The sequence below is a fragment of the Pan troglodytes genome, chromosome 1 (assembly GCF_028858775.2).
Source record: "Pan troglodytes isolate AG18354 chromosome 1, NHGRI_mPanTro3-v2.0_pri, whole genome shotgun sequence".
NCBI lineage: Eukaryota > Metazoa > Chordata > Mammalia > Primates > Hominidae > Pan > Pan troglodytes.
In genome coordinates, this window is record NC_072398.2 from 99,062,003 (window position 1) to 99,089,759 (window position 27,757).

General features: G+C 45.4%; 2 protein-coding genes across 13 annotated transcripts in view; both read right to left on the reverse strand.

Annotated features, from left to right (window-relative positions):
* Window positions 1-131: 131 nt before the first annotated feature.
* Window positions 132-10,220, reverse strand: PLEKHO1 (pleckstrin homology domain containing O1). 2 transcript variants are annotated; one of them, XM_016926258.4, is made up of 6 exons: window positions 10,008-10,220; window positions 8,736-8,882; window positions 3,570-3,710; window positions 2,761-2,865; window positions 2,282-2,383; window positions 132-943 (listed from the first exon to the last, which is right to left on the reverse strand). In XM_016926258.4, the coding sequence occupies exons 5-6, from the start codon at window positions 2,288-2,290 to the stop codon at window positions 239-241; spliced, it is 714 nt and encodes a 237-aa protein (XP_016781747.2). In that variant the 5' UTR covers window positions 2,291-2,383; window positions 2,761-2,865; window positions 3,570-3,710; window positions 8,736-8,882; window positions 10,008-10,220; the 3' UTR covers window positions 132-238. The 2 variants fall into 2 exon arrangements, with proteins under 2 accessions (XP_016781747.2, XP_513771.3); XM_513771.8 differs by lacking the exon at window positions 10,008-10,220 and adding an exon at window positions 9,507-9,878.
* Window positions 10,221-14,502: 4,282 nt separating this feature from the next.
* Window positions 14,503-27,757, reverse strand: part of VPS45 (vacuolar protein sorting 45 homolog) — a 78,456-nt gene continuing 65,201 nt past the window's right edge. For all 11 annotated transcript variants that reach the window (XR_010158454.1, XR_010158448.1, XR_010158449.1 and 8 more), the window contains one exon: window positions 14,503-15,118. Coding sequence is in view for 6 of the 11 variants with exons in the window: in XM_054670367.2 (XP_054526342.1) it covers window positions 15,031-15,118 (88 nt within the window). In the remaining 5 variants the exon portion in view is untranslated. The remainder of the gene's footprint in view (window positions 15,119-27,757) is intronic.

Here is a 27,757-nt window from a genome sequence, read left to right on the forward strand (position 1 = left end):
CTGGCTGTAAAAACTTCCTGCTACTGCTGCGGGGTCACTTCCTCAAACCTGAGGGGCATACGAGGGGCATATGGAAAGTAGGTAGGGCAATAAGGGTTGTAGTGGGGTCAGGCATCAGCAAGAGCAATGAGTTCATTTTTGTTTTCTTTTTTTGATTGAGGTAAATAAAAAAGCTTTATCCAGCAACACGGAGATAAGAGTCTGTCCAACCCGACAAGTTTCAGACCCCACCCTGCCCTCACATCAGGCTCTTCCGGTACTGACTGTGCGGGGTGGTCTGTCTGAGGTGGGAGTCCGGGGTCTGCAGGTCCATCTGTCTGTACAGGTCTCTCAGCTCCCTGACCTCCTGCAGCACCCTCTTTGCCTGGCTCCAATTCGATGATGCCTCTCCCAGCAGCCGTTCCGTCTCCAGCAGCAGCTGCTCTGACTCAGAATCTGGCGGAGACCAAGGGGGGTCCTTGGCCTTTCGCTTCCCATCTCCCAGTCCCTGAACCTCTGCCAGAAGCTCCTGAGTCTTCTCCAGTTTCCTTGCTACCAGGTCCTGGATCCGGGACAGCTGCCCCGGGTTGGGGAGGGCAGGGGTTCGGGGTTCCTCAGCCCGCAGCTGGAGGGTGCGGGCAGAGGCAGCGTCCCGCTGAGATAGGATCTCCTCCAGGGAGGCGCAGCGGCCTTTCTCTGTGGGCGTCAACTTCTTGGGTGCCTGGGGGGTGTAGGTGGCCCCTTTGTCTGTTTTTTCCCAAGGTCGGGAGAGACTGCTTGCCCGGTCTGCGGAGGGCTGGATGCGGTCTGAGTCTGCTCTCCGCCGGCTCCCTGCCAGCTGGGCCACAGACTTGTCCAGGTCAACCCGAAAGCTCTCAGCACAAGAGGTTGGTTCCTCAGGGGAAGGGTCTTCCTCTTGGATCAAGTCCAAGGTCAGCATCCCATCCGAGGTAGAGGTGGAAGCCTGTGGAGGAAGGGGGGAATGAGTGGGGAAAGCTGTCATCAGGAGGGATTTTCAGAATGACTGCCTAAAAGATGCAAGCTGTGGTCATTTTCCTCTACAAGCCTTCCTTGAATGAGAAGTACTTTTTTTTAGAGACAGAGTCTTGCTCTGTCACCCAGGCTGGAGTGCAGTGGCACGATCTGAGCTCACTGCAAGCTCCGCCTCCCGGGTTCACGCCATTCTCCTGCCTCAGCCTCCCGAGTAGCTGGGATTACATGTGCGCACCACCACGCCCAGCTCTTTTTTTTTGTATTTTTAGCAGAGGCAGGGTTTCACCATGTTGGCCATGGCTGGTCTCAAACTCCTGACCTCAAGTGATACACTGTCTCAGCCTCCCAAAGTACTGGGATTACAGGTGTGAGCCCCCCTGCCTGGCAAAGCCCTCTGCTCTTGACTGAACCCTCCTACTGAATGTGCTGTTTCTTATTCCTTTGATAGTGACTTGAATGTTTCTTCTTCTGTGATTTAGTTTCTGTTACTTGTTTCCCGTATTCTCCACTCTACCATAAGCTTCCTGAGGGGCGTCCTCTTCCTCGGTATTGTGGACTCTCAGCAATTAAACTGCGTCTGATGCACACAGGATGCTCCCCATGGCACAATGACTGTCCTCCTCCATCTGCATCCTCTGAGCCCCACACTTCAGCCCCCTTGCCTTATAATAAAATTTGTTCTCTTATTTCCAGAATACTAAAAATGATGAGTATTCAATACTAAATATGTTGTTTTAGTCATTCCTCACAGCAGCCCTTCAAGGCAGGCATGATTACTGCCTCATTTTACAGTTGGAGACATGCAACTTCAGGGAACCACACAGGTAGCTGATTACAGTGAGGTTCCAACTCAGGTTCTAACTCCAAAGCCTGTATTCTCTGCATTATACCTGCCTGCGTCTCTCTCTAAAGACTTAAGAGCTCAGAGGCATGAAAGAAACTAGCACGTTGTATGTTTCAGGAGTTCATTGTGATCCTTTCTCCTCCAAACGCCTGCGGTACTACATGTTGTTACCCATCAAGACAGCCACCATACAGTAGCTTATTTTTCATTTTCATGTGGGTATAACTCATTTTCTCCAAAAGAGGGTAACATTACTGGGAGCTGGGACTTTTGAACTCCTAATGGGTGCTGAATAAATCCTTTTGATTTAGATCTGGCAGAGGCATTGGGTGGAAGGACTTCCCTCGCCTTTGATCTTGGCATCAAGGAGGCCTCCCACAAATGCCTCTGGTGGCATACAGTTCTGTCTGAGATGGACTGACACAGAATTGGCCCTTTGGCAATGTTTATTACAGTCTTACATACCACAGCCATTAGGTGTCCCCTTGTTGGGGGGCGGCGGGAGTGCTGGATTTTTGCCCTGTCTCGAGTGGGATGGGCAAGATAGCTGTCCTCCTCAACGGTGACCTGAAGAGATGTACTGTGAGTCATGAGTGCTCTTCAGCGACTCGCTGTCCCAACCCAGCATCCCGAGGCCTGAACATGTGCCCACTCCATTCACTGCTTCTGAATGAATCCATGGGCAAGGGGATTTACTGGACACGAAGGGGGCTCTTTAAGCTGACCCAAGGCTGGCTCCCCCATCATGAAGCGGGGAAGAGGAGGTGTCAGATGAGACTTGGAGAGAAGGTAGAAAGAGATCAGGGCTTTTAAAAGGGCGGTAAAGAAGTAGAGCTGGTGGAGGAGCGAGTAAACGGGGCCTGCACAATCCTCCCCCTTCAGTGGGTCACAGCTGTTCCCTCTGCCCCAGCGTCCCTCCCTCTCCCCACAGTGAGCCCCCTGACCTCATCCAAGATACGGTTCTTGGCTCGGGTGATGGCAGAGTTGAGGGCATTGATCCACGATTCCTTCTCTTCTGGACTCACTGCCAGGAAGATCAGGTTGGGTGCCTGTGAGGGGAAGATTCCTGTTTCAGCCAGGGTTTTAGAGGTGGTGCCTCACCTTGACAATGAAGAAATAAGAGATTATAATCTCACTTTCTCAGACCCAGCTCCAGGAAGGAGAGATATTCTGCTTCCAGAGTCATCCATAACTTAAGGAAACCCAGCTTCTATTCCTGCAAAATGCATAGCTAGGAGGTTGTTTTAGAAATGACCAAGGAAGAGCTAAGAAGGATACTGAATATTAGTATGGTATTAGAGATAATTAGAGGAAGTCTGATGAAGGATAGGTATTAAAATACAAATCTTTCAATGTTTGAAGAAATAGAATGTGACAGGAATAACTTCCCTGGGTTCCCTCAGACAAGATGAATTAGATTCAGAACTTCAACCACCTATCAGGGTACAAGGACAGGGATTTTCTTCTAAGGGATGTAAATATGCACATGTGTGGATGTGTGTGTATAAGACAGAGAAAAATAAAGAGATATATAGAGAGATGATCTTTGTGGCTGAACAGGTTAAAGGGTGGCCTGCCTGGAAAGAAGGAAATGGCTACAATATTCTCAGGTGAAATGATAAAAGCCAGCAGGAGAGCAATTCAGGGACTCTGAGCCAAGATTGCTGAGAGAGAAACTGAGGGGAAGGAGTTCTCCGCTGCCCCCTCCAACCCTGTCCATGTTCCAGAGGCCAAGGTGGCAGGAGAAACATACCGTGTTACCGGGCTGTTTGGAGTGGGCAAGAGTAAACTTGCTATGATTTTTCTTGCTCCTGCTCTTGGACTTCCGGAGCTCTTCACACTTCTCATAGTCACTCAGGTCAAATACCTCTTGAATATTTTTCTCATCTTTTACCTAGGGGAGGGTTGGGGTGAGGTGAGGAGGATAAAATTATTTAGCCCCTCCACCCAGACTGTTAGTTTAGATCATCTTGGGAAGCAGAGGAAGCCTGAGGAGAGGGAGGCACGCCAGGAGAGGAGGGGGCCGTCTGCCCAAAGCCTACAAGGTCCTCACATCGAGGAGGACGCTAGGGCAGCTCCAAGTCTTGAATGTTAAGGTGTGTTTCTGTTTAAACCCCTTCTCTTCACTCTCCTTAGCCAGGCTGCCATTTCCAGAGTCCCACTATGCCTCTCTTCACCAACTGCCCCACTCTTTTCCTTAAGGACACAGCTTACATGTTCTAAAAAGGCTCACGTCCTTAAAGAGACATGGTAGATGGTTGATCCATCGCCCTCAGTAAGACAGACCTGTATGGCCCTTGATGGTCCACAGAAAGAAGATCAAGGCAGGGCCAGTTATCGGGGTGTCTGGAGGGAACGAGGGGCGGTCTCTGGCCTCCCCACTCACATGTGTGCAGTATAGCTCTCCCACCCCACCTTGCTTCCTTCTCTGGTTTGTACAATTATAGAGACTCATCTTCCTTGTTCATTTCAGGAGCATCACCACCACAGGACGGCAGCCCCGTGTTCAGTTTGCTGAATTTGTCCAGAGAAGCTGAAAACTACAATTACAGTTCCTACCCTTTCCTCCTCCCTCTAAGGTACTGTGACAATCCAAACTAACTCCTCCAGACCTGAAAAGCCATTTATTTCATCCCCCTATCTCTAGGCAAGAATGCACTTAGACTCTCCCTGGAAGACTACACTTTAGACTTGGAAAAAAGTGACTTCTGTGACTTCTTGCCATTATTCCAGTTTGAGTGCCTGGGCCCCCTTTACTGCCAGGAAGCTCTTCCTCCTATCTAAACTTAGCCTTCCCTGCTATAGTCTCCGTCCCGCACTCTGGTTCCACCTTTAGCAGGTTTAAGCAACATTTAGCTCTTAGCACTCCTGCTGAACGTCTCATCGAGGCCGCATTCCTAGTGACATTCTCCAACCCCAACTAGCCTTTTCTGAGCACTGCAAAGCAGCTCTAGGAATATTTCTTCGCAGGTTCATCTGAAACTGACCACAGTGTTTTCTCTTTTCCCCTAAGGTGGTGTTCCTACAACTCTGGGACTCTGAAGCAGTGGCTTATGGATTTGTTTTGGCTTGCAAGGACCAAAGTTACAGAGAGGAGACTTAGTTACAAGTCCAGACCGTGCAGTCTGTCCACCCTCCGTGACTTGAGCCCAGGGTTGGAACACCTCAGGAAAAACCTGGTCACGTTTTCCTGGAATGAGAAATTAAAAGCACCAGCACTTGTCTCATTAAAACTAAACAAACAGATAAAAGTAGCCTCACGTCTTCCTTGGATGACATCTACCCACCCTGACTGAAATTATTTTCCAAAACAGTCCCCAACTTCCCAAGTTCTGAAATAGGACTCGTGTGCATGGAGGTGAACTCATCTATCCTCCTGGTTCCTGGAAACCTGGAAGTGGGGAAGTGGTTCTCCCTTCCATTACCCAGACCATCTACAGTCTTGTAACTGCCCATCCTTCTGAACTGCTGCTGGACCTGGAGGCTGATGACAGATGAGGACAGATGTCAGCATGGCCCCATTCAGGTGAGTGACGCCTCATACATCTACCTCCATTTGTTTCAGCAAGGCTTGGCTCCTCCAGGGCCTCCCACTTTCCAGGGTTCCCTGGCTTTGGGCTGGAAAGCGGCCAGAGGCCTTGAATGATTACGGGTGGAAGTAGGACAAGGTGCTGGCAAGGGGTGTTCAAGAACAATTCCTAGAAACACGGGACAGGGATACAAGATGATGCATCATCCCTCCTCTCCCCCTCCTTCTCCAGAGTTGAGACTATCAGCAGAGCCCAGAAACCGTGGAGAGGAAAGTGTTGGGTGTGTGAATGTAGCCAGGGGAATAGAGTTAACTTACTATGTTTTCCTTAGGGGAAGGGAAGGAAAGGGAGTTATTCTACCTTGCATACAGACTGATAAGGAGCTCTGGGGAGCAGGAGACACTGACAGAGGTCAGCCCTTGGTGGAGAGGGTGGGAGATGGGGTGAGGCAAGCAGTAGGACAAGTATATTCCAGTGCCTGGGAAGATGGACAAAGCCAAGCAGCCTTGTTCTCCACCATATTGTTTTTTTTCCCCCCACATATCTAATTCCCAGAGTCTCATTTATAACTACCCATCTTCCAAATTAACCCTTCCTTTCCCCTGATTCTTCGTCCTTGACTATAGAAAGGGATTTTTCCCACGCCTGTCCAAAGAGTTGCCCCGAATCCAATTTCCTCCACCATGAGGTCTTCCTAAGGTCTAGCTTCTGTTCTTACACATCAGCCTGTGATCATAAGGTGCTCCAGCCCTCTTTGAGAGAGGATGCCCTTTGAGAAGGAAGAAAATGATTACTATCGAACACAGAAGAAATTCTACGGCAGAGGTGGTTGTGGGAGACCCTGCCTTTAAGAGAGGAAATAACAAAAAAGACTGGTGAAAATTCTGGGAGATAGGGTTAGAAATTTTCTTGCATTAACAGTAAATGATATAGATTATACTCTGCCTTAAAAAAAAAAATCTTGGCTAGGGACTGTGGCTCACGCCTATAATCCCAGAATTTCAGGAGGTTGAGGCAGGAGGATCACTTGAAGCCAGGAATTTGAGACCAGCCTGGGAAACATAGTGAGACCCCATGTCTACAAAAAATAAAAAAAATTAGCTGGGTGTGGTGGTGCACGCCTGTAGTCCCAGCTACTCCGGAGGCTGAGGTGGGAGGATTGCTTAAGCCCGGGAGGTCAAGGCAGCAGTGAGCTACGACTGTGACACTGCACTCCAGCGTGGGCGACAGAGTGAGACCCTGTCTCTAAAAAACAAAACAAAACAGAACACCGTGTCTTGATTCTATTGGCCCTGGAGCTTTTCACAAGTGGGCAAAATAAAGCCCAGAGTACTCTGTCAATTTCACTTTTTAACCAGGCCCACTGTAGCATGGAAACTGGCTCCAAAAAAGCATAGTATCAATATGCTTAGTCCCTCTTTCCTGTGCCCTTCCCAGCAGGAGACAGCTGGCTCCATGACCAGTCAGATGGTCCTGACTCATAGAACACCAGATATCCTAGGCTGAGGTCATTCCATCCTTTCCTCTGTCTCTGTACCTAAAAGCAAGGATCAACTACGCTTTTGCCCCCAGACTCTGCTCTTTGGGCAAATACAAACAAGCAATGGATGTCTTATTCCTCTTACCCTTTCACTATTATGTTTTTCCCTTTGATGTGTAGGAAGTTCTCCCTGATTCGTAACTAGAGTTTCCTGCAATTAAAAAGTTCGGGGAAGACAGGAGATACACTTTGACACTTGTTTTTTTTTTTTTTTTTTTTTAATTAGAAAGCCAGAAAATTGTGGAGAAAACTTTCTGGAGGATTTGTGATTGGGCAGAGGTAACTCTTAAAAATAAATCCTCCTGGCCAGGCACGGTGGCTCACACCTGTAATCCCAGCACTTTGGGAGGCTGAGGCGGGTGGTTCACTTGAGGCCAGGAGTTTTGAGAGCAGCCTGGTCAACAATGCGAAACACTGTCTCTACAAAAAGTACAAAAACTAGCCAGACATGGTGGCACCCACCTGTAGTCCCAGCTACTCCGAGGATGAGGTGGGAGGATCACTTGAGCCTGGGAGGTGGAAGCTGAAGTGAGCTGTGATTGAGCCACTGCATTCCTGCCTGGATGACCGACCAAGAAAAGTGCCCTCACCTCACTCCTAAGACTTTCCATCACCAACTTGCTAGTTTTGTGTAAACAGCTAGGTTTCAATACCCTTAAGAGGGATCTCTTTGGCTGTGGCACAGCTTAGTTCTTCCCTAGATGCCTCAGTAGATGTTCTTTTAGATGAGTACTTTGTCTCAGGGTGTGTGTGTATGTTTCAATACCATAAAAGGTTTTATTTACCTAAATATAATCTACTGAATAAGGATGTCTACTGCAGAAAGCAGAAGAGGTTAGAACTCAGGGAGGACTTCCCAGTTAGCCCTGGGTGAGGGAACACAGAATACCTCCCGTGAGGGCGGGAGGAAGGGCCACTCTAACCGGTACACAGGACAGTCTTCCAGGCTATACTGACTGCCTTTGGACAGTCACAGAGGCAGGGAATGGGATGACTTCTAACCACTGTAGGGGCAATTCTGATTTCTCCACATTAGTACACGTTATTGATCCCAAGACTTAGGGAAAAAATGGAGATGGGTCTGGATTCAATTATCATAGCTCAGGTCTTGACACAGTGTAGACTGTGGTTTTCATGGTTAACTACACAGCCAAAGCTATCCAAAGACATACAGGGGTTCTTAACTCCATTTCTCTCCCTTGTGATACAAATGGAGGGGTGGGCAGGAAGTGGGTAGAAAATGGGTTCCTTGCCTTTTTTAAATGGGGTGGGGGTGGGGAACAGAGAGCATACTGGTTAGGGACACTGGCTTCAACGAAAATAACTGCCACTCACACACCCGAGGTCACAGGGGCCTGACGGCGGGGTGCGTGTTTTCTGTGATTCAGGGCGGATGCGCCACGGACAGGACCTGTGCACGCTCCTGCCACAGACAGGAAAGGGGAGGCTGGCTGGGTTAAGGTGGGGGGACAGGAAGGGGTGGCGAATAGGCTAAACTGTTTCAGCAGAAATAGAAAAGAAATCCTATATGCAGGAGGCCAGGTTAGGGTGGGAGGCAGCAAGGGACACTTAGAACTTCTGGGGCATCTTGGGAGGGGCTTATCATTGTTGTTAGAAAGGTATTTGCAAACAAAAAAACACTGAGTAAGCGGCCAACTCAACTTCTAATTCTCACTCTGGTCTTCTCATTAAAGGGTGGCCTTTCTCTGCAGATGAGATGGGGGTAGAGAGGAGACCACTGAACATGCCTTTGGAACAAAACGGGGGTGGAGTAAGCTAGGCGAGCCCTTGTGGAGTGACAAAGTGGGGGCTATGAGAAAACGGAGAGTTAGAGGCAAGAGGCACCCACCTCCTTCTCAGAGATGTAGAGCTGGTCCCCTTTCAGCACCACATAGCGGTTTTTCCAAATCTCCCTGAAAATCCCTTTCCCGCAGAATTTCCGGACCCAGCCGACCTTCTCGGGCTGTGCAGGCTGCTGGTTTCCATCCTGAGGTCCCTGCCCCAGGACAAGATGAGAAGCGGGCGGTTAGGAGATTCCAGCCGGGGCTTCCTCTCCGTCCGTCTCTCACGACCGCCTCGGCGGCCCAGTCTCCTCCGAAGGCTGCGGCCGGGGGGCGGGGGGCCGCCCCAGGTTCGCTCCCACTTCGGAAAGGTTTTCACTCCGAGGAACTCCCCCCGCTCCCCTCCCCCGCTCCCGAATAAACAACCGGGGCTGCAAGTGGCAGGGGCGCCGGCCGGGCGCGGAGAGGCTCCCGGGTTCCCTCCAGGCCCTGCGCCCCCGCCGCCCCGTCCTCGCCGCGCGGGGACTAACGGCGTTTCTCTGGTTTTCTCTCCCATTGTCTCCTCGCCACGGCGGAGCGCGAGGCAAACGCTCGCCCGGCGCCCGGGGGCGGGGGAGGTGCGGGTCGTGGGGAAACTCAGCCAAGTTGAAGCCCCCCGAGGCGAGTAAACAAACAAAAGCCCCCGCGGGCGCCTGGCGGGGCCGAGGCCGAGGGGACCGGGCCGCCGGGGCGGGGGCGCGGCCGGGCCGGGGGTCTCCCAGGCCGCCGCGGCGCCGACGGAGCGGGGGTCGTCAGAGCGCGGAGGCGGCGGCGGGCGCAGGGCGGGCAAGCGCACTCACCCGCTTGGCGGAATTGTTCTTCTTCATCATTCCCAGCGGGCGCGGGCGCGGGGCGGCGGGCCGAGGGGCGGCCCCGCGTCGGGGCCTCGGCGGCACCGCGGGGGCTCCTTCCCCGCGGGAGGGCGTCGGAGCTGCCCCGGCGCCGCCGCTCCTCCCTCGCGCCCTCCCGCTCCCGGACTCTCCCCTTCTTTGTAGCTCCGGTTTCACTCAAGGCCGGCCTCCCTCGCATTCGCACTCGCACACACACGCACGCCCGCTCCCCGCCCCTCGGCGCCCTCCATCCCGGCGCCCACGCGGCCCGGGTCCCCGAGCGCGCCCCCGCCACCCGCCCGCCCGGCCCAGCGCGGCCGCTCCCCCGGCCCGGTGCGCTGTGGGCGGCCCAGTCCGCACCCCGCAGCTCCATCCGCGGGCCGCTGACGTTGCGAGTTCAGAATAAAGGGCGAATCGCGGAGCCGCAGCTCGGGCGCTCCCCCCGCCCCCCCGCCTTTGTTTCTGACTCACGGAGGGGGAAGAAGGCGGCCACGGAGGGGGAAGAAGGCGGCCTCGAAGCGGCTGGAGACCGCTCCCCAGGGGGCAGGGACCCTCGCTCCGGCGGCGGCTCGGGCGACACGCGGAGCCCGAGAGACCCGGCCGCCGGCCGCCCCGGGGCCCAGTGGGCGGGCGCGTTGGATAATGGAGAGACGTGCGGATTCGTGAAGACTGGAGATCGCCAGCCTCTACAGCATCGCCTTACCCGACCAAAAACAAAAACGAGAGCGGGAACCGGGAGGGCGCGCCACCCACAACCCGCATCAGGAATTCACGCTCCTAGGTGCTAGGGTGGCCTGGGCAGGTCAGATGCTGGGGGAAAGTTTTATGCTCCGGAGGGGATCGACGTGTTGGGGGATGGGGTGGGACAGAAGTTGCTATTAATACACGTTTCTTCCAGCGTACAATGCCTCAGGCCTTATTGTAGCTTCAGGAGAATAATCCTAAGGATGAGGCGGATTTTATGATCTCCATCTCACAGGGAGAAAACGGAGACTCAGAATAGCTGAGGGATTTGCAGACACAGTGTCGATGCTGGCTTTTCAGACACAGTGTCAATGCTGGCAGAAATAGAACTCTGTCTCCAAACCATTATCCTTTATACCAAGTGGCTTTCAATATAAGTTCCAGGTGAGGCTTAAACTTCCTGCCACCTGGGTATCTTTTCCCGCTATACTGATAGGTAAAAACCCCACCCTCTCTACAGCGCTGGAGCCCAGTGGAGGGAAGGGCTGAACGCCCAGAGAATGCCCTGACTAGAGAAGCCTCTGCTGATCCCTCCTACAGCAGATCTGCCTCAGAGCCTCCAGGACACATCTTAGTAACTTCATGTCTTTTTAATATATATACGTGTGATGGAAAAGGGGAGTGAGAAACCCCGCGCTTGGGTACTGGTTTCATCACCACTCTGGGCTTTGGTCAAGTCACTGAATTTCTTTAGGCCCGCGTCCCTCCACGTATTAAGTGGTGAGGGATGAACTGCCATTTTTATCAACAAGGAAAGCTAGGGGAAGATATGAGATGACCTCTGAGAGTCCTTTGAAGATACGTGTTGTCTTCCAGGGCTAATTTTGAAATCATAATAAGCTAATAAACACATTGCCTGGCATATGGCAAGCATGCAGTAACCACAAAATGAATAAAAATCCCTGGCACTGAGGAGCAGGGAAAAGGAAAAATCATTTTTCCAGAGATGTCTCAAGATAAAAGTGTTGGCTAAATTTGTGGTTTGAATAGTGGAGGCTCTTTTGACTTTTTCTGGTGTCTGTCAAATGAAGGAGGGGCTCCCTCTCTTTTCCAGTTCCACCTTTCCTCCTAATCCAATGATATTCCTCTCAACTTCTTTCCATTCACCATACCAATTAATTCCACGATTTTAGACTGACACAGAACTTTATCCTTTTAAAATGCTCTTATATGTCATTTCTTTACACTTTTAATGCCACCTTGTAAGGTATATAGAGTAAGTATTAATATTTCCATTTGGAAAATGAGGAAACAGGGCATGCCAGATCAACTGACTTGCCCAAGTTTATACATCAAGTTACTGGCTAAATGGATTAGAATCCAGGCTTCCTGACTGCAGTCTCCTCTTCAGATTTTGTAACCCCCTCCCATGGGCATGAGTGTGCACACACCACGTTCCCCAAACCATCTTGTCCCCTTTCCACCGTCTCTATTTTCTAACCCCCTGTTTAAAGAGCGATGAAAAAATAATGAGCAAATCCAGGGTGTCTTCATATGTGAGGATGCAAAATGTCCAAATGTACTGGTGAGGAAATAGCCTGCACGATTTTTTGAGGGCTTGCTGGACAAACACACAGGAGTGGTTTAGAGTTATCATTTAAATAGATTCTGATTTATGGGAAAAAAGTAATTCATCATTTGCCCCATCTTCCTCCTTTCCCAGTAGTTTCTATCAGTCAACAAATATTGGGCTGCGTGTGGTGGCTCACGCCTGTAATCCCAGCACTTTGGGAGGCCGAGGCGGGTGGATCATTTGAGGTCAGAAGTTCAAGACCAGCCTGACCAACATGTCGAAACCCCATATCTACTAAATACAAAAAAAAAAATTAGCTGGGTGTGGTGGCACACGCCTGTAATCCCAGCTACTTGGGAGGCTGAGGCAGGAGAATAGCTCGAACCTGGGAGGCAGAGGTTGCAGTGAGCCGAGATTGCACCACTGCACTCCAGCCTGGGCAACAGAGTGAAACTCCGTCTCAAAAATAGATATATAGATAGATAAATAAAACAAATATTTGAGTGCCTCCTATATGCAAGGTCCAGGGTTCCTTTCGTGCCTCATCAGATAGGTGCCAGAGCATTGTGAAACATTAGGCAGAGGGGCTAATGAAAAAGAAAAACCCTCTGAAGTAATTTTCAGATTCCACAGCAGATGCATGTGGGCTGCAGAACCTTCCCTGCCTGTCTGCTCTCTTAAGATGTTACATAAATCTCTGGTGTCCTCTCTTTCTCTCTGCCCTGCTCCATCCTGTGATCCTGCCCCTACTTTCGTTCACCTGTTCTCCCTTTGTCCTGTCACTCACCCCTTTCCACTTCCCCTGGCCTATTCTTGAAGCTGGTTTGTCTCACCAGGTGAACCTCATGGCACCTGAATTGGGATGTAGGTGGGACTGTTTTCCAAAGACCAATGCTTAAGTGAGAAATCTGAGAACGTATGTGTTCCTATACACATTTTTATAGCGCTGTCTCCTCAGCGCTCCTCAGTGAGCTTGACACTACACGCACATAAACCACAGAAATCACTCTCAGCCAGTTTCTGTCTGTGGTGAAGATAAGACACTGGGAGGACCTCATGATGGGGGTACCTCCCTAACAACATCTGAGGATAAGACGTGACTGCTAGTAGCTGTATTCTATAACGGAATATTTTATAACTTCACTTAAGGGAGAAAGAAGGGAACTATTAGAGATAAAAACTTGTCAACTGCTGCTTGCAAGTTTACTGGACAGAAACTGTTATTCAAACACAGTTGTCTAAAAACAAATATCCTTGGCTTTTGTGGAGTAAATGGAACACAGAGGTTTTGACCAGGGCATTTCCACCTATGGGGGAGAGGATTATTAAAAGCATACAAGACCTTAATTAAAGTGATGTTTTTAAAGGGCACAAAAATAAAGGGCCAGTACAAATGGAATCAGCTCTGTAAATCTTACACAAAAATACGTGTCTTTGATTCTTAATAAAGAAATGCCAACTTCTGACATCAAACACCCTGATGGTAGGGCTCATTTCTTAGACTTCTTGATATTGTCAGTTGAGTAGGCACAATGGAAGCAGATGAATAATGAGGAAAATGACATAAGGAAGGTCTCTGTTTTTGCTTTTTTTATTCCACAGCGTTATCTTGCTGATAGGAAGAGAAGCACAGATATTCCTGCTTGGAGGAGGGAGTTTTTCATATTTTAAAAGGCTATATAACTTGTAAAATGCTGCATTTAAAATACTCCATCCCCAAGTGCAGGCTGTCTTAAATACTTATAAAAAATGAAGAAGAAAAAATTACCCAAAGGGACCCACAAAAGCAAAATAAATAAATAAATAAAGAACTTGGATTTTACTTCATGAGTGCGTGTAAAGAAACAACAGCTGAGGCCGGGTGCAGTGCCTCACGCCTGTAATCCCAACACTTTGGGAAGCAGAGGCAGGTGGATCACGAGGCCAGGAGTTCAAGACCATCCTGGCCAAGATGGTGAAACCCCATCTCTACTAAAAATAAAAAATAATAAAAAAAAAGAAACAACAGCTGAGAGCTGGGAGGAGTGGAGAAAAGAGAGGGACAGAATGACCTTTCAGCTTTTCCCTCTATTTTTTGAACTGCTTATTAGTGCAATGATTAGATGTGCAATGATTAAAATGATTAGTCCAATCATTTTACATGTGACTCTGTAACCCCAACTTAGAGACAGAAATTAATCTTATTTACTATTAGCCAAATTTTATTAAGTGATTACCGTATACCAGTGTTTTAAGCACTTTTCATGTATCATCTCATCTCATTTAATTCTTCTAACCCTATGAGGAAGGTTCTATTTTATAGATGAGAAAGCTGAGCCACAAAGAGGCTAAATAATATTCCCAAAGCCATATAAATATGACATAGGTTTGACCCTTACTGTCTGATGCTAGAGAATATTTGTCAACATACAAGTTTACACACACACACACACACACACACACAAAACAGGGAGGGATTGTGCTTTGGTATTTTTGCTATGATGATTTGAGGATGCCTTAATTTCCTGGCAATAATGATACTATCACTTTCTCCTGTTTTCAAGAGAGGTGAAATTGACACTAGAATTTATTATTTGCCTTGACATACTTTAAATATCCTTCAGGTAGAAGTAATGCCTTCATTATGTTTGGTGTGAAACCAGCTCATGTCCCACCTCATAAATTCCCATAAATTAGCCTCAAAGAAATAAAACTAAATCACTCATATCCTTTCACAAAATGGATTTTTATTGTGGTCATACATGGTTTCTCAGTGCCACAGAAAATTGCTATGTAGGGACAAAAATTTTTTGGATGGCTCTGTAAAGAAACATGGTACGTTTTCAGAAATGAGTTGTGCAGGAATGTGGTTAATGAAAAGCAGAAAGGGTTAAGGGAAGAGAAAGGAAGCCAAGGAATGTGGTATGTACATCAAATGATTACTTTTTAAGCCCCTCTAGGCTCTGATAACCCTTTCCCCAAGTCAGATCCCAACAAAATTCATCAGTAACTGAAGTGATTGTGCTAATAGATACATAAAGACTACCGGAGAAAAGTGGGTTGAGATGGGCTCAGACTTATTGTTAGGACAACTCTGGGAGTCTTGTGTCTGTGCCAACCACGTATCCGTGGGCTACCTGGAGATGAGTTCTAACAACCAGCACAGAACCCAAAGCTGCTCTCCAACACCTTTGTTTAGTAGGGAAAGCCTGTAGTGGGGACAAGAGAGGAAGCTGTGCCCTTCCCCCAACCACCGTTTCATCTTCTGCTCGCTGACCTTGATGTGACTTGAGAGCTCTCCTTGCTTCGGCTGTGCAGTCCAGAAGCCAGAACTTCCTCTAGGAAACTGATAAGTAGTTTGAGGTTACTTGAAGGAAAAAACAAAAGCATCTCCAAAAATAGAATGTCTTGCTCTGGACATCTAACCAGATGAAAATATATCATGAATAGTAGGCAGGAGGTACTGGTCTGGTATTTAGGTATAGAATGGAAGCATCAGTTGAGCACTACAACATCCATACTGCAAGGACAGTCCTTCTGTGCTCTTCCCCTGGGTCTTCATTTTTTTTTTTTTTTTAGAATTAAATTTGTAAGATCTATTAAGACTAACATTTCAAGTTTGAAGTTTCTATTTAGGATCCCAGAATTTTTAAGGGCAAGGCCACTATATTAACTCAGTACCATGTTACATCAGCACCTGTTATCTGTACTCTTGAAACTGTTTCAGAGCTTGTATGTTGTCTATAGTTTCTTTCTTATCCAATCTACTCTCCAGAGTGGCACCAGAGTTACTTTTCTAAAATGCAGATTACAGGCAGGTGCGGTGGCTCAGGCCTGTAATGCTAGCACTTTAGAAGGCTGAGGCGGGTGGATTGCTCGAGCCCAGGAGTTTGAGACCAACCTGGGCAACAGAGCAAGACCCTGTCTCTAATAAAAAAAAAAATTAAAAAATAAAACAAAATACAGATTATATCCTGTTGTATACTCTCCCTTCTTCTGCTTTAAAACCTTTCTTTTACTTATGGAAAATGTACAGTTCAAGGCCTTTCATAATGTGCCCTAATAAAGAATACTTATATTCATTTTGTTCTGAGCACTGTTTAAAGCCATGTGTGTGTATATATGCATATATGCATGTGGCCCTGTCAAACAGATGCTACTATTATCCTCATTTTAAAAAACAAAGAAACAAAGCTATAGAGGGGAGGTTAAGTGACTTGCCAAGGTCACAACAGCTAGTAAGTGGCTCAGCTGGGATTCAGACCCAGGCTCTAGATTCTGTGCCTTTCAGCATCTTGCAATACTGCTTCCCACTTGTCTGTTCCATCTCTCAGAGTGCAGCCTCTATGCCATCCATGCCCAACTACTCACTGTTCCTAAACACGTCATGAGCTTTCCTACCTCAAGTAGTTATTCTTACTGTGTCCTATGTTTGAAATGTAGGGCTATTCTTTCTCTGCTGAAATCTTCTTTTTTTTTTTTTGAGACGGAGTCTTGCTCTGTTGCCCAGGCTGGAGTGCAATGGCACAATCTCAGCTCACTGCAACTTCTGCCTCCCAGGTTCAAACGATTCTCCTCCCTCAGCCTCCCGATTAGGTGGGATTACAGGCATATACTACCATGCTGGCTAATTTTTGTAGTTTTAGTAGAGACGGGTTTCACCATGTTGGCCAGGCTGGTCTCAAACTCCTGGCCTCAAGTGATCTGCCTGCTTCAGCCTCCCAAAGTGCTGGGATTACAAGCGTGAGCCACTGCGCCTGGCAAGAACCTTATTCTTCAAGACTAAGGATTAAAAGTCACTTTTCTGGCCAGGCATGGTCTCATTCATACATACATACATAAATACATAAACATAAAAGTCACTTTTTCTGTAAAGCCCTTCCAGACCCCTCCATGCTGAACTAATTACTGTTATTACTTTATTCCACTCCTATCTTAGCACTGTATAATTGTTGCCAAGACAGACTGTGAGCTTCTTGGGAGGTAGGGGGAAGTCTTACTCACCTTAGATCTCCAGGGCTTAACACAGAGGTATCCAATAAAGTTATGCTGAGTAAATGAATAAAATAGCTACCCATTGGCAAGACAGCCTTCTTTATAATATAAAAGTTATTTGGATGGATGGGTGCGGTGGCTTACGCTGTAATCCCAGCACTTTGGGAGGCTGAGGCGGGTGGATCGCTTGAGCCCAGGAGTTCGAAACCAGGCAGGGGAACATAGTGAAACCCCATCTCTATAAAAATTACAAAAATTAGACAGGTGCCTGTAGTCCCAGCTACTTGGGAGGCTAAGGCAGAAGAATTGCTTGACCCGGGAGGCAGAGGTTGCAGTGAGCCAAGATTGTGCCATTGCACTCCAGCCTGGGCGACAGGAGTGAAACCCTGTCTCAACAACAACAACAGCAACAACAACAAGTTATTTGGATGCTCAGGACTCTCTCTCAGAGAAGACAGATATTTAAAAGACAGAGGACTGGAGGAATGACCAGTTATTACCATTGTTTTACAGTTTTATTACCATCTTGCATTGAAAGATTCTGGGCTTGGAGAATTTAAATTCCAAACTCCTTTGCAAAAGAAAAAATTGCAAAGTAGAGGGAAAGGAGTAGAAGCTAAGTTCATTTGTTCCTCTATGGAAATACAGATATCTTTGGCCTGGCTTTTTGGCCAGTTGGACTAGACACAATTGGAGGTCAGAAAACAAGTGTTAGGAAATGAGGTAGCACTGATTTTTTTTTGAACAATAACACAACAAGTCTTGATGACTTCTAGAAAGAATGAAATAAATGTGCTGGGAAGCCCTATAGGAATTTTATCAGGGGATCTTTGGTTCATTTCCAACTCTGCTACTAAGGGAAGAAATAAAGATCCTCCTCTGTATATCAACAAGACCCCACATTCCTGACTATAATGAGAACACACTTACTATTTATATTTACCAAGCCTAATTTTGTTTCCTAGGGCCACTATGACTTAAAAAAAAACTATTTGGGGACTCTAATGAGTCATTGCTCAGAATGCTTAAAAAATTATGGCGAATGAACATATTGCTAGCTGTACCCCAAATTTAGACTATGTTTAAAAACAAAACAAAAGAATAATTTTTCTTTCTAAATTCATTTTAAATCAATCTCACTTAAAAGCAAACTCAAAAATCCCCTTCTCCGTTGGTGCCATAGTCCAGTTCAATTCAGTTCAATTCAATCCAATTCAACAAATGTTTAATGAGCATCCATTATGAACTAGGCGTTGAACTAGGTGTACAAATGTACACCTTAGTTATGATTCCTACCTTAAGGGACTCTCAGAGACAGATACACAATCACAATCCAATATGAGTATAAACAGAGGCAGTGCCAGAAACTAACAGAGTGGATTAATGCTACTGCTTTTTTTAGTTTGTGCTGTCATCAAGGGTGTTTTCCTGACTCCATGTATAGAAGGAAGGTGGGTGGAAAAAAGCAGAACCCCAACCCTGATTTTAAAAAGTCAACCTTGAGAAGTCTTGAGTCACACACTGAAAAGCAAGCTTCTCCACTTACATCACTGGTAAGGGACTAGAGACCAATGTTTATAGGATTAAAAATATTAATTACTAAAATAATTCAGCTGAACAACTGTGTTTCTATTCCTAAACAAAGCTATCATACTGTAACAAAAACTATGTGTGTGTATGTGTATATAATTTAAGGATATGTCTTCCTCCTTTTTCACTATACTCCACAGGTAAAAATTACATGTGAATTTCTTATACCAAAGACACCAAGGGGAATCTAGAACCTGAATAGTGTTATAATAATAAAAAAAATGGAACTTGTGGGGAGCAGAAAAATAGAAAAAGACTTTCAGGAAAATAATGAGAAAAACCCCAAGATATTTGTCTTAATGGAGTAATAAGCTCCTAATTACAGCCAAACACTTACTTGGAGATGTTAGGAGTATGGGAGTGGGTAAGGCAGAAGGATAAGATGAAATTATTAATAGCTTAAAACACTGAAAACGCTCCTCACCTCTCAACTTCCATGGCTTGCAGTTTTCAGAGACACTGCTATGTTTCATACTTCTTTGCTTTTGCACCTGCTATTCAAAGGCTGTCCCATCCATCTCACACTTTGTTTGGTGGAACTATGCATCTTTAAAAACCCAACTCTCACATTATTACTCCTCTAGGAAGCTTTCCTCAACTGCATTGCTTTCCCCTTAGAGTTACGTACTCATTCTTCCATATCTTGTAAATATACTGTGTTGTAATTTATTTGTCTGTATGTCCATTTTCCATGCAAGCTTATGAAGCTTTTAGGGGCACAAGGATACATGAGTACATTCTCTTTGTAAAAGTTCTAAACATATACCTCGTCTTCCTTGACCCTCCTTATCCTCATCACTCCAGAAATAACATACTTTGATCAACAAATATTTACTGAGTGTCTACTATGTGCTAGGCACTGTTCTAGAAGCTGTGAATACAGCAATGAAGAAAGTAAAAAAAAACCCCTCTGCTCTCATGGAATTTATATTCCAATGGGAGAGAAGGAAAATACAATTAATTAGTAGTTAATAATAATAATACAATAATAATGGTGTACACATATTACTACATGCAAAGTACTGCTCTAATGGACAGAAACCATTCCACTTTAAATACACACACACACACACACACACACACACACACACACACACACTAGAAGTGATGATGGAATTGGGATATAATCCCAGGCAATCTGGCTTCAGTTTGTTTTCTTAACTATAATGCTATACTGCCTCTTTGTAATATGTTAGATGAAGAAATACTATGGGAAAAGATAAAGCAGGTTTAAAAAAGGAGTATTGGAGATGGTAGTGGTGTGAGATTTTAAAACTAGTGACTGGGCTGGGTGTGGTGGCTCACGCCTGTAATCCCAGCACTTTGGGAGGCCAAGGCGGGAGGATCACTTGAGGTCACTTGAGGTCACGAGTTTCAGATCAGCTTGACCAACATGGTGAAACCCTGTCTCTACTAAAAATACAAAAATTAGCCAGGCGTGGTGGTGCATGCCTGTAATCGCAGCTACTTGGGAGGCTGAGGCACGAGAATCGTTTGAACCTGGGAGGCGGAGGTTACAGTGAGCTGAGATTGCACCACAGCACTCCAGGCTGGGCACCAAAGCAAGACTCCATCTCAAAACAACAACAACAACAACAACAACAAAAATAAAATAAAACTAGTGACTGGCTGCCCATGGTGGCTCACGCCTATAATCCCAGAACTCTGGTAGGCCGAAACAGGAGGATATTTTTAATCCTATTGCTTGAGTCCAGGAGTTCAAGACCAGCCTGGACAACATAGCAAGACCCTCTACAAAAAATTTTAAAAATTAGCCAAGCATGGTGGTGCACACCTGTAGTCCCAGCTCCTCAGGAAGCTGAGGTGGAAAGATCACTTGAGCATGAGCCCAGGATTTAGAGACTGCAGTGAGCTATGATCATCCCATTGCACCCCAGCATGGGTGACAGAGTGAGACTCTGTCTCAAAAAAAAGAGAGTTCATCAATGTTAGGTAATAGCTTTTCTTGAAGAGGAATAAAATGCTACCATAAAAAACATCCCCCCAAAACAAAAACAAAAACTAGTACCCAAGGAAGGCCTCCCTGAGAAACTGACATTTGAGTCAAGACCTGAATGAGGCAACAGAGCATGTATCTGGGAAAGAGCAAGTGCAAAGGGATCAAGGCTCTGTATGTTTAAGGAACAGAAAGAAGGTTAGTGTGGCTAGAGTGAAGTGAATAAGGTGTTGGATAGTAAGAGGTGAGAATGGAGAGGTAAGGAATGGGTAGAGTGGGCTATAAGGAGAGACCATATAAGGCCTGGCATGTCATTGTAAGAATTTTGGTTTTTACTTTGGGTAAGATGAGAGACATCTGGAGGGTTCTGCAAAAAGATGTGACATACCCTGAATGACACATTTTCACAAGATCACCCTACTACTATATTGAGAAGGGGGTGTTGGGGGACAAGAGTAAAGCAGCTGCAGTAATCCCAGTGGGAAGTGATGGTGGCATGGACCAGAGCAGTAGTGGTGAAAGGGCATTAGATTCTGGGTGTATTTTGAAGGTAAAGCTCTCAGGACTTATTGATAAGTCAGGATGTAGGTGTGAGAGAAAGAGGAGATTCAAGAAAATGCCAAGTTTTTTTTGCCTAAGCAACTAAAGGAATGGATGTGCCACTGAGGTGGGAAGTCGGAGGGAGGATTATATTGAGCAACAAAGATCAGAAGTTTGGTTTTGATCACGTTAAGTATGAATATTTATTAGACATTCAAGTAGAGATGTCAAAAAGACAGTGGATATACAAGTCCAGAGTTTGGGGGAGAAGTTCGGACAAGAAACACTGGTTCTCAATGGGGTGAGGAGTGTGATTTTAGTCTCAGGGGACATTTGGCAGAGTCTGGAGATGTTTTTCCTCGTCATAACTGGTGGAGTGCTGCTGGTTTCTCATGGGTATAGGCCAGGAATGTTGCTGAACATCCATAATGCAAAGGACAGTCCTCCACAACAACAGATTATCTGCCTCCAAATAGCAATAATGAAACTCAGGACTAGAAATATAAATCTGGGAGTTAGTAGTCGAGACATACAACTTAAAGCCGTGAGACTGAATGAGGTGGCCAAGTCTCAGGGATTCCAAAAATAGGAGAAACAGCAAATGAGACAGAGAAGGAATGGCCAGTGAGGTAGGAGGACCAAGACAGTATAGTTCCTGGAAGCTAAGTGATAACAACGACCAGCCTGCGCAACATAGCGATACCTCATCTCTATTTTTTTAAAAAAAATAAGTAAAGGAACTGTGTCAGATGCTGCTGATAGGTCAAGCAAAATGAGGACTGAAAGTTGACTCTATGTTTAGCTATGTGGAGGTCCCTAGGGACCCTGACAACAGCGATTTTAGAGTGATGGGAGTGAAGGCCTGAATGCAGTAGTTGAGGAGAATATGTGGGTTTAAGAGAATATGTGAGGGAAGGAATTAGAGACAGTGAGTGTAAACAACTCTTGGAGAATTTTCCTATGAAAGAGAACACAGAAATGAGATGGAGCCTAGAAAGAGTAAGGGGGTTAAGAGAGGGCTTTTAAAGATGCAGAACATAGCAGGATATTTCAAACTGTTTTTTTTTTTTTTTGGAGACGGAGTCTCACTCTGTCGCCTAGGCTGGAGTGCAGTGGCACAATCTCGGCTCACTGCAACCTCCACCTCCTGGGTTCAAGCAATTCTCCTGCCTCAGCCTCCTGAGTAGCTGGGACTACAGAAATACGCCGCCATGCCCGGCTAATTTTTTATATTTTAGTAGAGATGAGGTTTCACTGTGTTGCCCAGGCTGGTCTCAAACTCCTGAGCTCAGGCAATCTGCCCACCTCAGCCTCCCAAAGTGCCAGGATTACAGGCATGAGCCACTGTGCCCAGCATAGCAGGATATTTCTATGCTTCTATGAATAATCCAACAGGTGGGAAAAAATGATTTGGGAAAGAAAGGGGAGTTTGGAGAGATATCCCGGTGTAGGTGAGGTAGATGGGCTCTGGTGCCCAAGTGGAAGAGCTAGCCCCAGCTAGGAGCATTCATCCCCTATGACAGGACAGAAGGCAGTGAGCGGGTTTCCTTCCTCCTAATTCTCTTCTAATGGTTTGTCTTACTAGTTAGTGCACATCTTGAGTATTACCTTCTTCATCCTTAGTATAAAGTGGATGAATTGTTTGCCAAATGAACATGATTCAGATACAGATTTTTAAAAGAAGACCCCAGCTTAAATGTCACCTAGTGTGCTAAACTTTTTCTAAATATCCAACAGCAGTTTTATCAGGAGCAAGGGAATAGGTTGGCATTCAACATCTACATCTGAGGCTGGGTGTGGTGGCTCACACCTGTAATCCCAGCACTTTGGGAGGCCAAGGCAGGTGGATCACTTTGAGTTCAGGAGCTCGAGACCAGCCTGGGAAACATGGTGAATCCCCGTCTCTACAAAAAAATACAAAAATTAGCTGGGTGTGGTAGCATGCACCTGTGGTCCCAGCTATTTGGGAGGCTCAGGCTGGAGAATCGCTTGAACCTGGGAGGTGGAGGCTGCAGTGAGCTGAGACGGCACCACTGCACTCCAGCCTGGGTGATAGGGTGAGACCCTGTCTCAAAACAAACAAACAAATCTACATCTGGAAATACCAGGCATCTCACACACAGAGATCATCCTGCCCCTCACTGGAGATAGACTTTACTTATGAAGAACTTCTCATTATTTCTCAAATGTGGTACACCTTTTTTTTTTTTTTTTTTTTTTAAACTTGCTCCTGTCCTTAATCATGCTTTTCCTCAGCCTTGACTGCTCTTTCTTCCTATGGAAATCCTACTTATCCTTTATGGTCTAGTTCAAAAACCAGCTCCTCTGTGAGGCATTTCCTAGTTACTCTGTCAGAATTAATTATTTATATTTAGGATACATTTTGTTTAACTTCTGTACATGAACACTTTTCAATTTTTTTTTTTGTTTGTTTGAGATGGAGTTTCACTCTCGTTGTCCAGGCTGGAGTGCAGTGGTGCAATCTTGGCTCGCTGCAACCTCCACCTCCTGAGTTCAAGCAATTCTCTTGCCTCAGCCTCCTGAATAGCTGGGATTACAGGAGTCCACCACCATGCCCAGCTAATTTTTGTATTTTTTAGTAGAGACGGGGTTTCACCATGTTGGCCAGGCTGGTCTTGAACTCCTGACCTCAGGTGATCCACCCGCCTTGGCCTCCCAAAGTGCCGAGATTACAGGTGTGAACCACCGCACCCGGCCTCAAATTTTTTTTTTTTTTTTTTTGAGACAGAGTCTCACTCTGTTGCCCAAGCTGGAGTGCAGTGGGATGATCTCGGCTCACTGCAACCCCTGCCTCCCAGGTTCAAGCAATCCTCCTGCCTCAGCCCTGCTAGTAGCTGGGATTACAGGCATGCACCACCATGCCTGGCTAATTTTTGTATTTTTAGTAGAGATGGGGTTTTGCCGTGTTGGTCAAGCTGGTCTTGAACACCTGACCTCAGGTGATCCACCCGCCTTGGCCTCCCAAGGTGCTGGGATTACAGGCATGAACCACTGCACCCGGCCTCAAATTTTTATACCTAGGAAGAAGCAGGGCTAGGCGTGGTGGTTCATGCCTGTAATCCCAGCACTTTGGGAGGCTGAGGCAGGCAGATCACCTGAGGTCAGGAGTTCAAAACCAGCCTGGCCAACATGATGAAACCCCATTTCTACTAAAAATACAAAAATTAGCCAGGTGGGATTACATGTGCCTGTAATCCCAGCTACCCAGGGGGGTGAGGCAGAATTGCTTGAACCTAGGAGGCGGAGGTTGCAGTGAGCTGAGATCACGCCACTGCACTCTAGCCTGGGCGACAGAGGACAAAAAGAAGCAAATGAATTATGAGTCCTAAGGGTGTAGTCCAGATTGGTATATCAGCTTACATCTTTCTTTGACTTTCAGTATTTTGTTTTAAAAATGCATAACTGGCCAGGCCCAGTGACTCATGCCTGTTATCCCAGCACTTTGGGAGGCCGAGGAGGGTGGATCACGTGAGGTCAGGAGTTCGAGACCAGCCTGGCCAACTTGGTGAAACCCTGTCTCTACTAAAACAAATACAAAAATTAGCCAGGTGTGGTGGTAGGCACCTGTAATCCCAGCTATTGGGGAGGCTAAGGCTAGAGAATCACTTGAACCCAGGAGGCGGAGGTTGTAGTGAGCCGAGATCATGCCATTGCACTCCAGCCTGGGTGACAAGTGTGAGGTTCTGTCATAAAAAATAAATAAATAAAATAAAAAATAAAAATGCATAATAATTTTATATTATTTTTCATAAAAGGACCTTTTAAATTTTGACACAAACATATTTTAAGGTACTTATCAGTTAAATTATTTAATTCTACCCCTGCACATCCCCCTGATTATAAGAAACTGGGCACTTCAAAAGATGTGTCATGTTTATTTTGTGCCATTAGTCTTTGAGACCAATCATATCCTAATATGAAAAATACAGAATTTGTTTGACTCCTCCACTGGACCATAAGATCATTGAAGACAGGGATGTTTTATTTATGTTTGTGTTTTAGTTCCTGCCTTGAATAGTAAAGGCAGCCACTCAATAAATATACTCCTTAATGCTCCCAAACAATATAATCATAATATTCTGTCAATATTCTTAGCTCACATTTTCTTTTTGTTTCTCCTTGAGAGGAGCAATAGTAATAATAAAAAATATAACAAAAAACCTCACGTCTATGGACAGGTGAATGGAAAAGTAAACTGTGGTATGTTCACATAATGGAATGTTACACAGCACTGAAAAATGATTGAGGTTACCTGCAACAATACAGATGAACCTTAGAAGCAAAGTTTAATGAAAAAAGTATGATACTATTTTTATAAAGCTCAAAAACAAGCAAAACTAAACAATGTGTTATTTAGAAATACATAGATAAGTGCTAAAAACACAATCTTCTTCCACCAAAGCAAGGGAATTAAATACAAAATCTAGGTTAGCACTTACCTGCTGTAGGGAGATAAGGGATGTAATTGGAGAGGAACACATGGATACATCTATGTTACTGGCAATTTTCTAGTCCTTGGCTTAGGTGAAAGGCTCAAGCGTATTTATTATATTATGCTTTCTAACTTACATGCTACATATATTTTATCAAATATTATATTAAAATACAATTAAAAAACACAAAAGTGGAGTGGGTTTCTTTACCCTAGATTTTCTCAGCATCTTTAATATGCTAATATGAGTTTTGACTTTTTAAGAGAAGGATAGAGTGTTTTCCAAACTTAGTTGGCTATAGAACCCTTTTAAAAATGGAATACCTATCAATATCTCCTCAAATAAATTTTCTATATAATAAGTCTTGGAATACACTGAATTAAAGTATAAGATATTTCCTTGATTCTAACTAATTCCACTGGGGTTATTTTACCCTATGACACTTTCTTACAAATGATATAATTGCCTATTAAAAAATGTAGCTATTCCTTCCGAATTCCCTCCTTAGTACTGGCCACCTGATTTATGAAACGAAACAAAACAAAACAAAACAAAACAAAGAAGCAAACAGGAGCCCTTGGCACTATTTCCTCTCTTATTGAGAAGAAACAGCAAGAAAAGCAAACAATGAGATTCTGCATGGATCTAGCACTGTTTGTGTCATTCACTGGAATGTCATGCGAAGAGAAAGGAAAAAATTACCCTCATCATCCACAGGGTTAAAAATGGACTCCTCAAGGACAGAACTCAGAGATCTGAAAGGTGGTTATCATCTGAGAACATATCTGAAAGGTAGTTATCATCTGAGAATAAAAAGAGGTGTAGATGTATGGGAACATTCAAGCCCACATCAATGTGTCAGAACAACCACAACTACAGGGGCAGCATGGTGAACACTATTAAAAAATGCAAGAAACGAAGCCCCAAATAGCCCAGCTGTAGCAACCATGAATGCTGAAGACTCTTTGCAAGTCTTCTTTATTTTTTTGAGATGGAGTCTCGCTCTGTTGCCCAGGCTGGAGTGCAGTGGCACAATCTCAGCTCACTGCAACCTCCACCTCCCTGGTTCAAAGGATTCTCCTGCCTCAGCCTCCCGAACAGCTGGGATTACAGGCGCCCACCACCACGCCCGGCTAATTTTTGTATTTTTTTTAGTAGAGATGGGGTTTCACCATGTTGGCCAGGCTGGTCTCGAACTCCTGACCTCAGGTGATCCATACACCTCAGCCTCCCAAAGTGCTGATATTACAGGCGTGAGCCACCACGCCTGGCCTTCATCTTTTAATTATAGTGGTACTGACTCTGGGGGGCCCCAAAGGAGAAATTTTAAGTGAACACAAATGGAAATGGAACTACTAAAGATTTTTCTTCTCACAGACTGCAAAGTCATCTGACATTGGACTATCTTCATAGTACATTTTATCACTGCCTCAGTATATTTCCACTTGGAATAATAATATAATTCTGCCTTTGAATTATGGTAAAGGGTTTTAAGACAACTTATTTGGAAGTAAGGGTGATGACAGAGGTGGTGATAATGAATACCCAAAGTCTGTTTTACTTTATCTCCCCAAAATGTAACAGTAATAACAGCAACAGCAGGTAACATCCATTGAGTGCTTACCCTCTGCCAGATCACCTCTAAGCATTTTACAAATATTAATCATCTAATCATCACAACAATGGTATGAAGGAGCTATTAATACCTCCATTTTACAGCTGAAAAAGCTGAGGCAGAAAGAGGCTAAATGATTTGTCTCAGATCATACAAGTGAATATGTGGCAAAACCAGAATTTAAACAAGGTAGTCTGGCACTGAAACCCATGCTCTTAATTGGTATGTTACACTGCTTCTTACAAGACCAAAGGGTACTAAAAGGTGATTTATAAGTAACAGGTTCCACTTAGGCTCAGAAGCTCTAATGATAATCCTAGTGAAAGAACATATGTCCTGAAGGATGCATCATTTATTTGGGGAAGGTAATACTGTATGGTTTTGTCAGAGGAATGGAACTCAGGGCTGTGTTGAATATAATCAACTGGACACTTTATTATTTAAATAATTCCAGTGGCATCAAATTGATGGCTCTTTAAAATTGGTAGAACATTTTAATATTTTTTGATCATGAAAACAGAAATATAGATAATACTGGAAATAATGAGGTAAACAGGTCACTTCTGTCTCACTATACAGAGTTAAGCATGTTTGAGTTTTTCCTTACATTTTAAACTTTTTAGTTTTACACAAGTCCTGAAACAAATATGCAAATCTGTATTGGATCTTCCACATGACACAAAAAGGCATATCCTACAAACTTGTGAGAGAGAATAACTTTTTCCCATAACTCAACATTCTGGCTGCAGGAAACAAACCCATTCAAAGTAGCTTACACAAAAGAAAAATGATTATTATATGGCATTGACAGGGCAGGGGTGTCTGTCACTGACT

Bases quoted from the DNA above. Each gene is read 5' to 3' on its own strand.
- PLEKHO1 (XM_513771.8), bottom strand. From the start codon at position 9,536: ATGATGAAGAAGAACAATTCCGCCAAGCGG. The intron at 3,711-8,735 runs GTGGGTGCCTCT...ACCCTCCCCTAG, and splicing joins TCTACATCTCTGAGAAGGAG to GTAAAAGATGAGAAAAATAT. The intron at 944-2,281 runs GTATGTAAGACT...CTTCCTCCACAG, and splicing joins GGGGACACCTAATGGCTGTG to GCTTCCACCTCTACCTCGGA.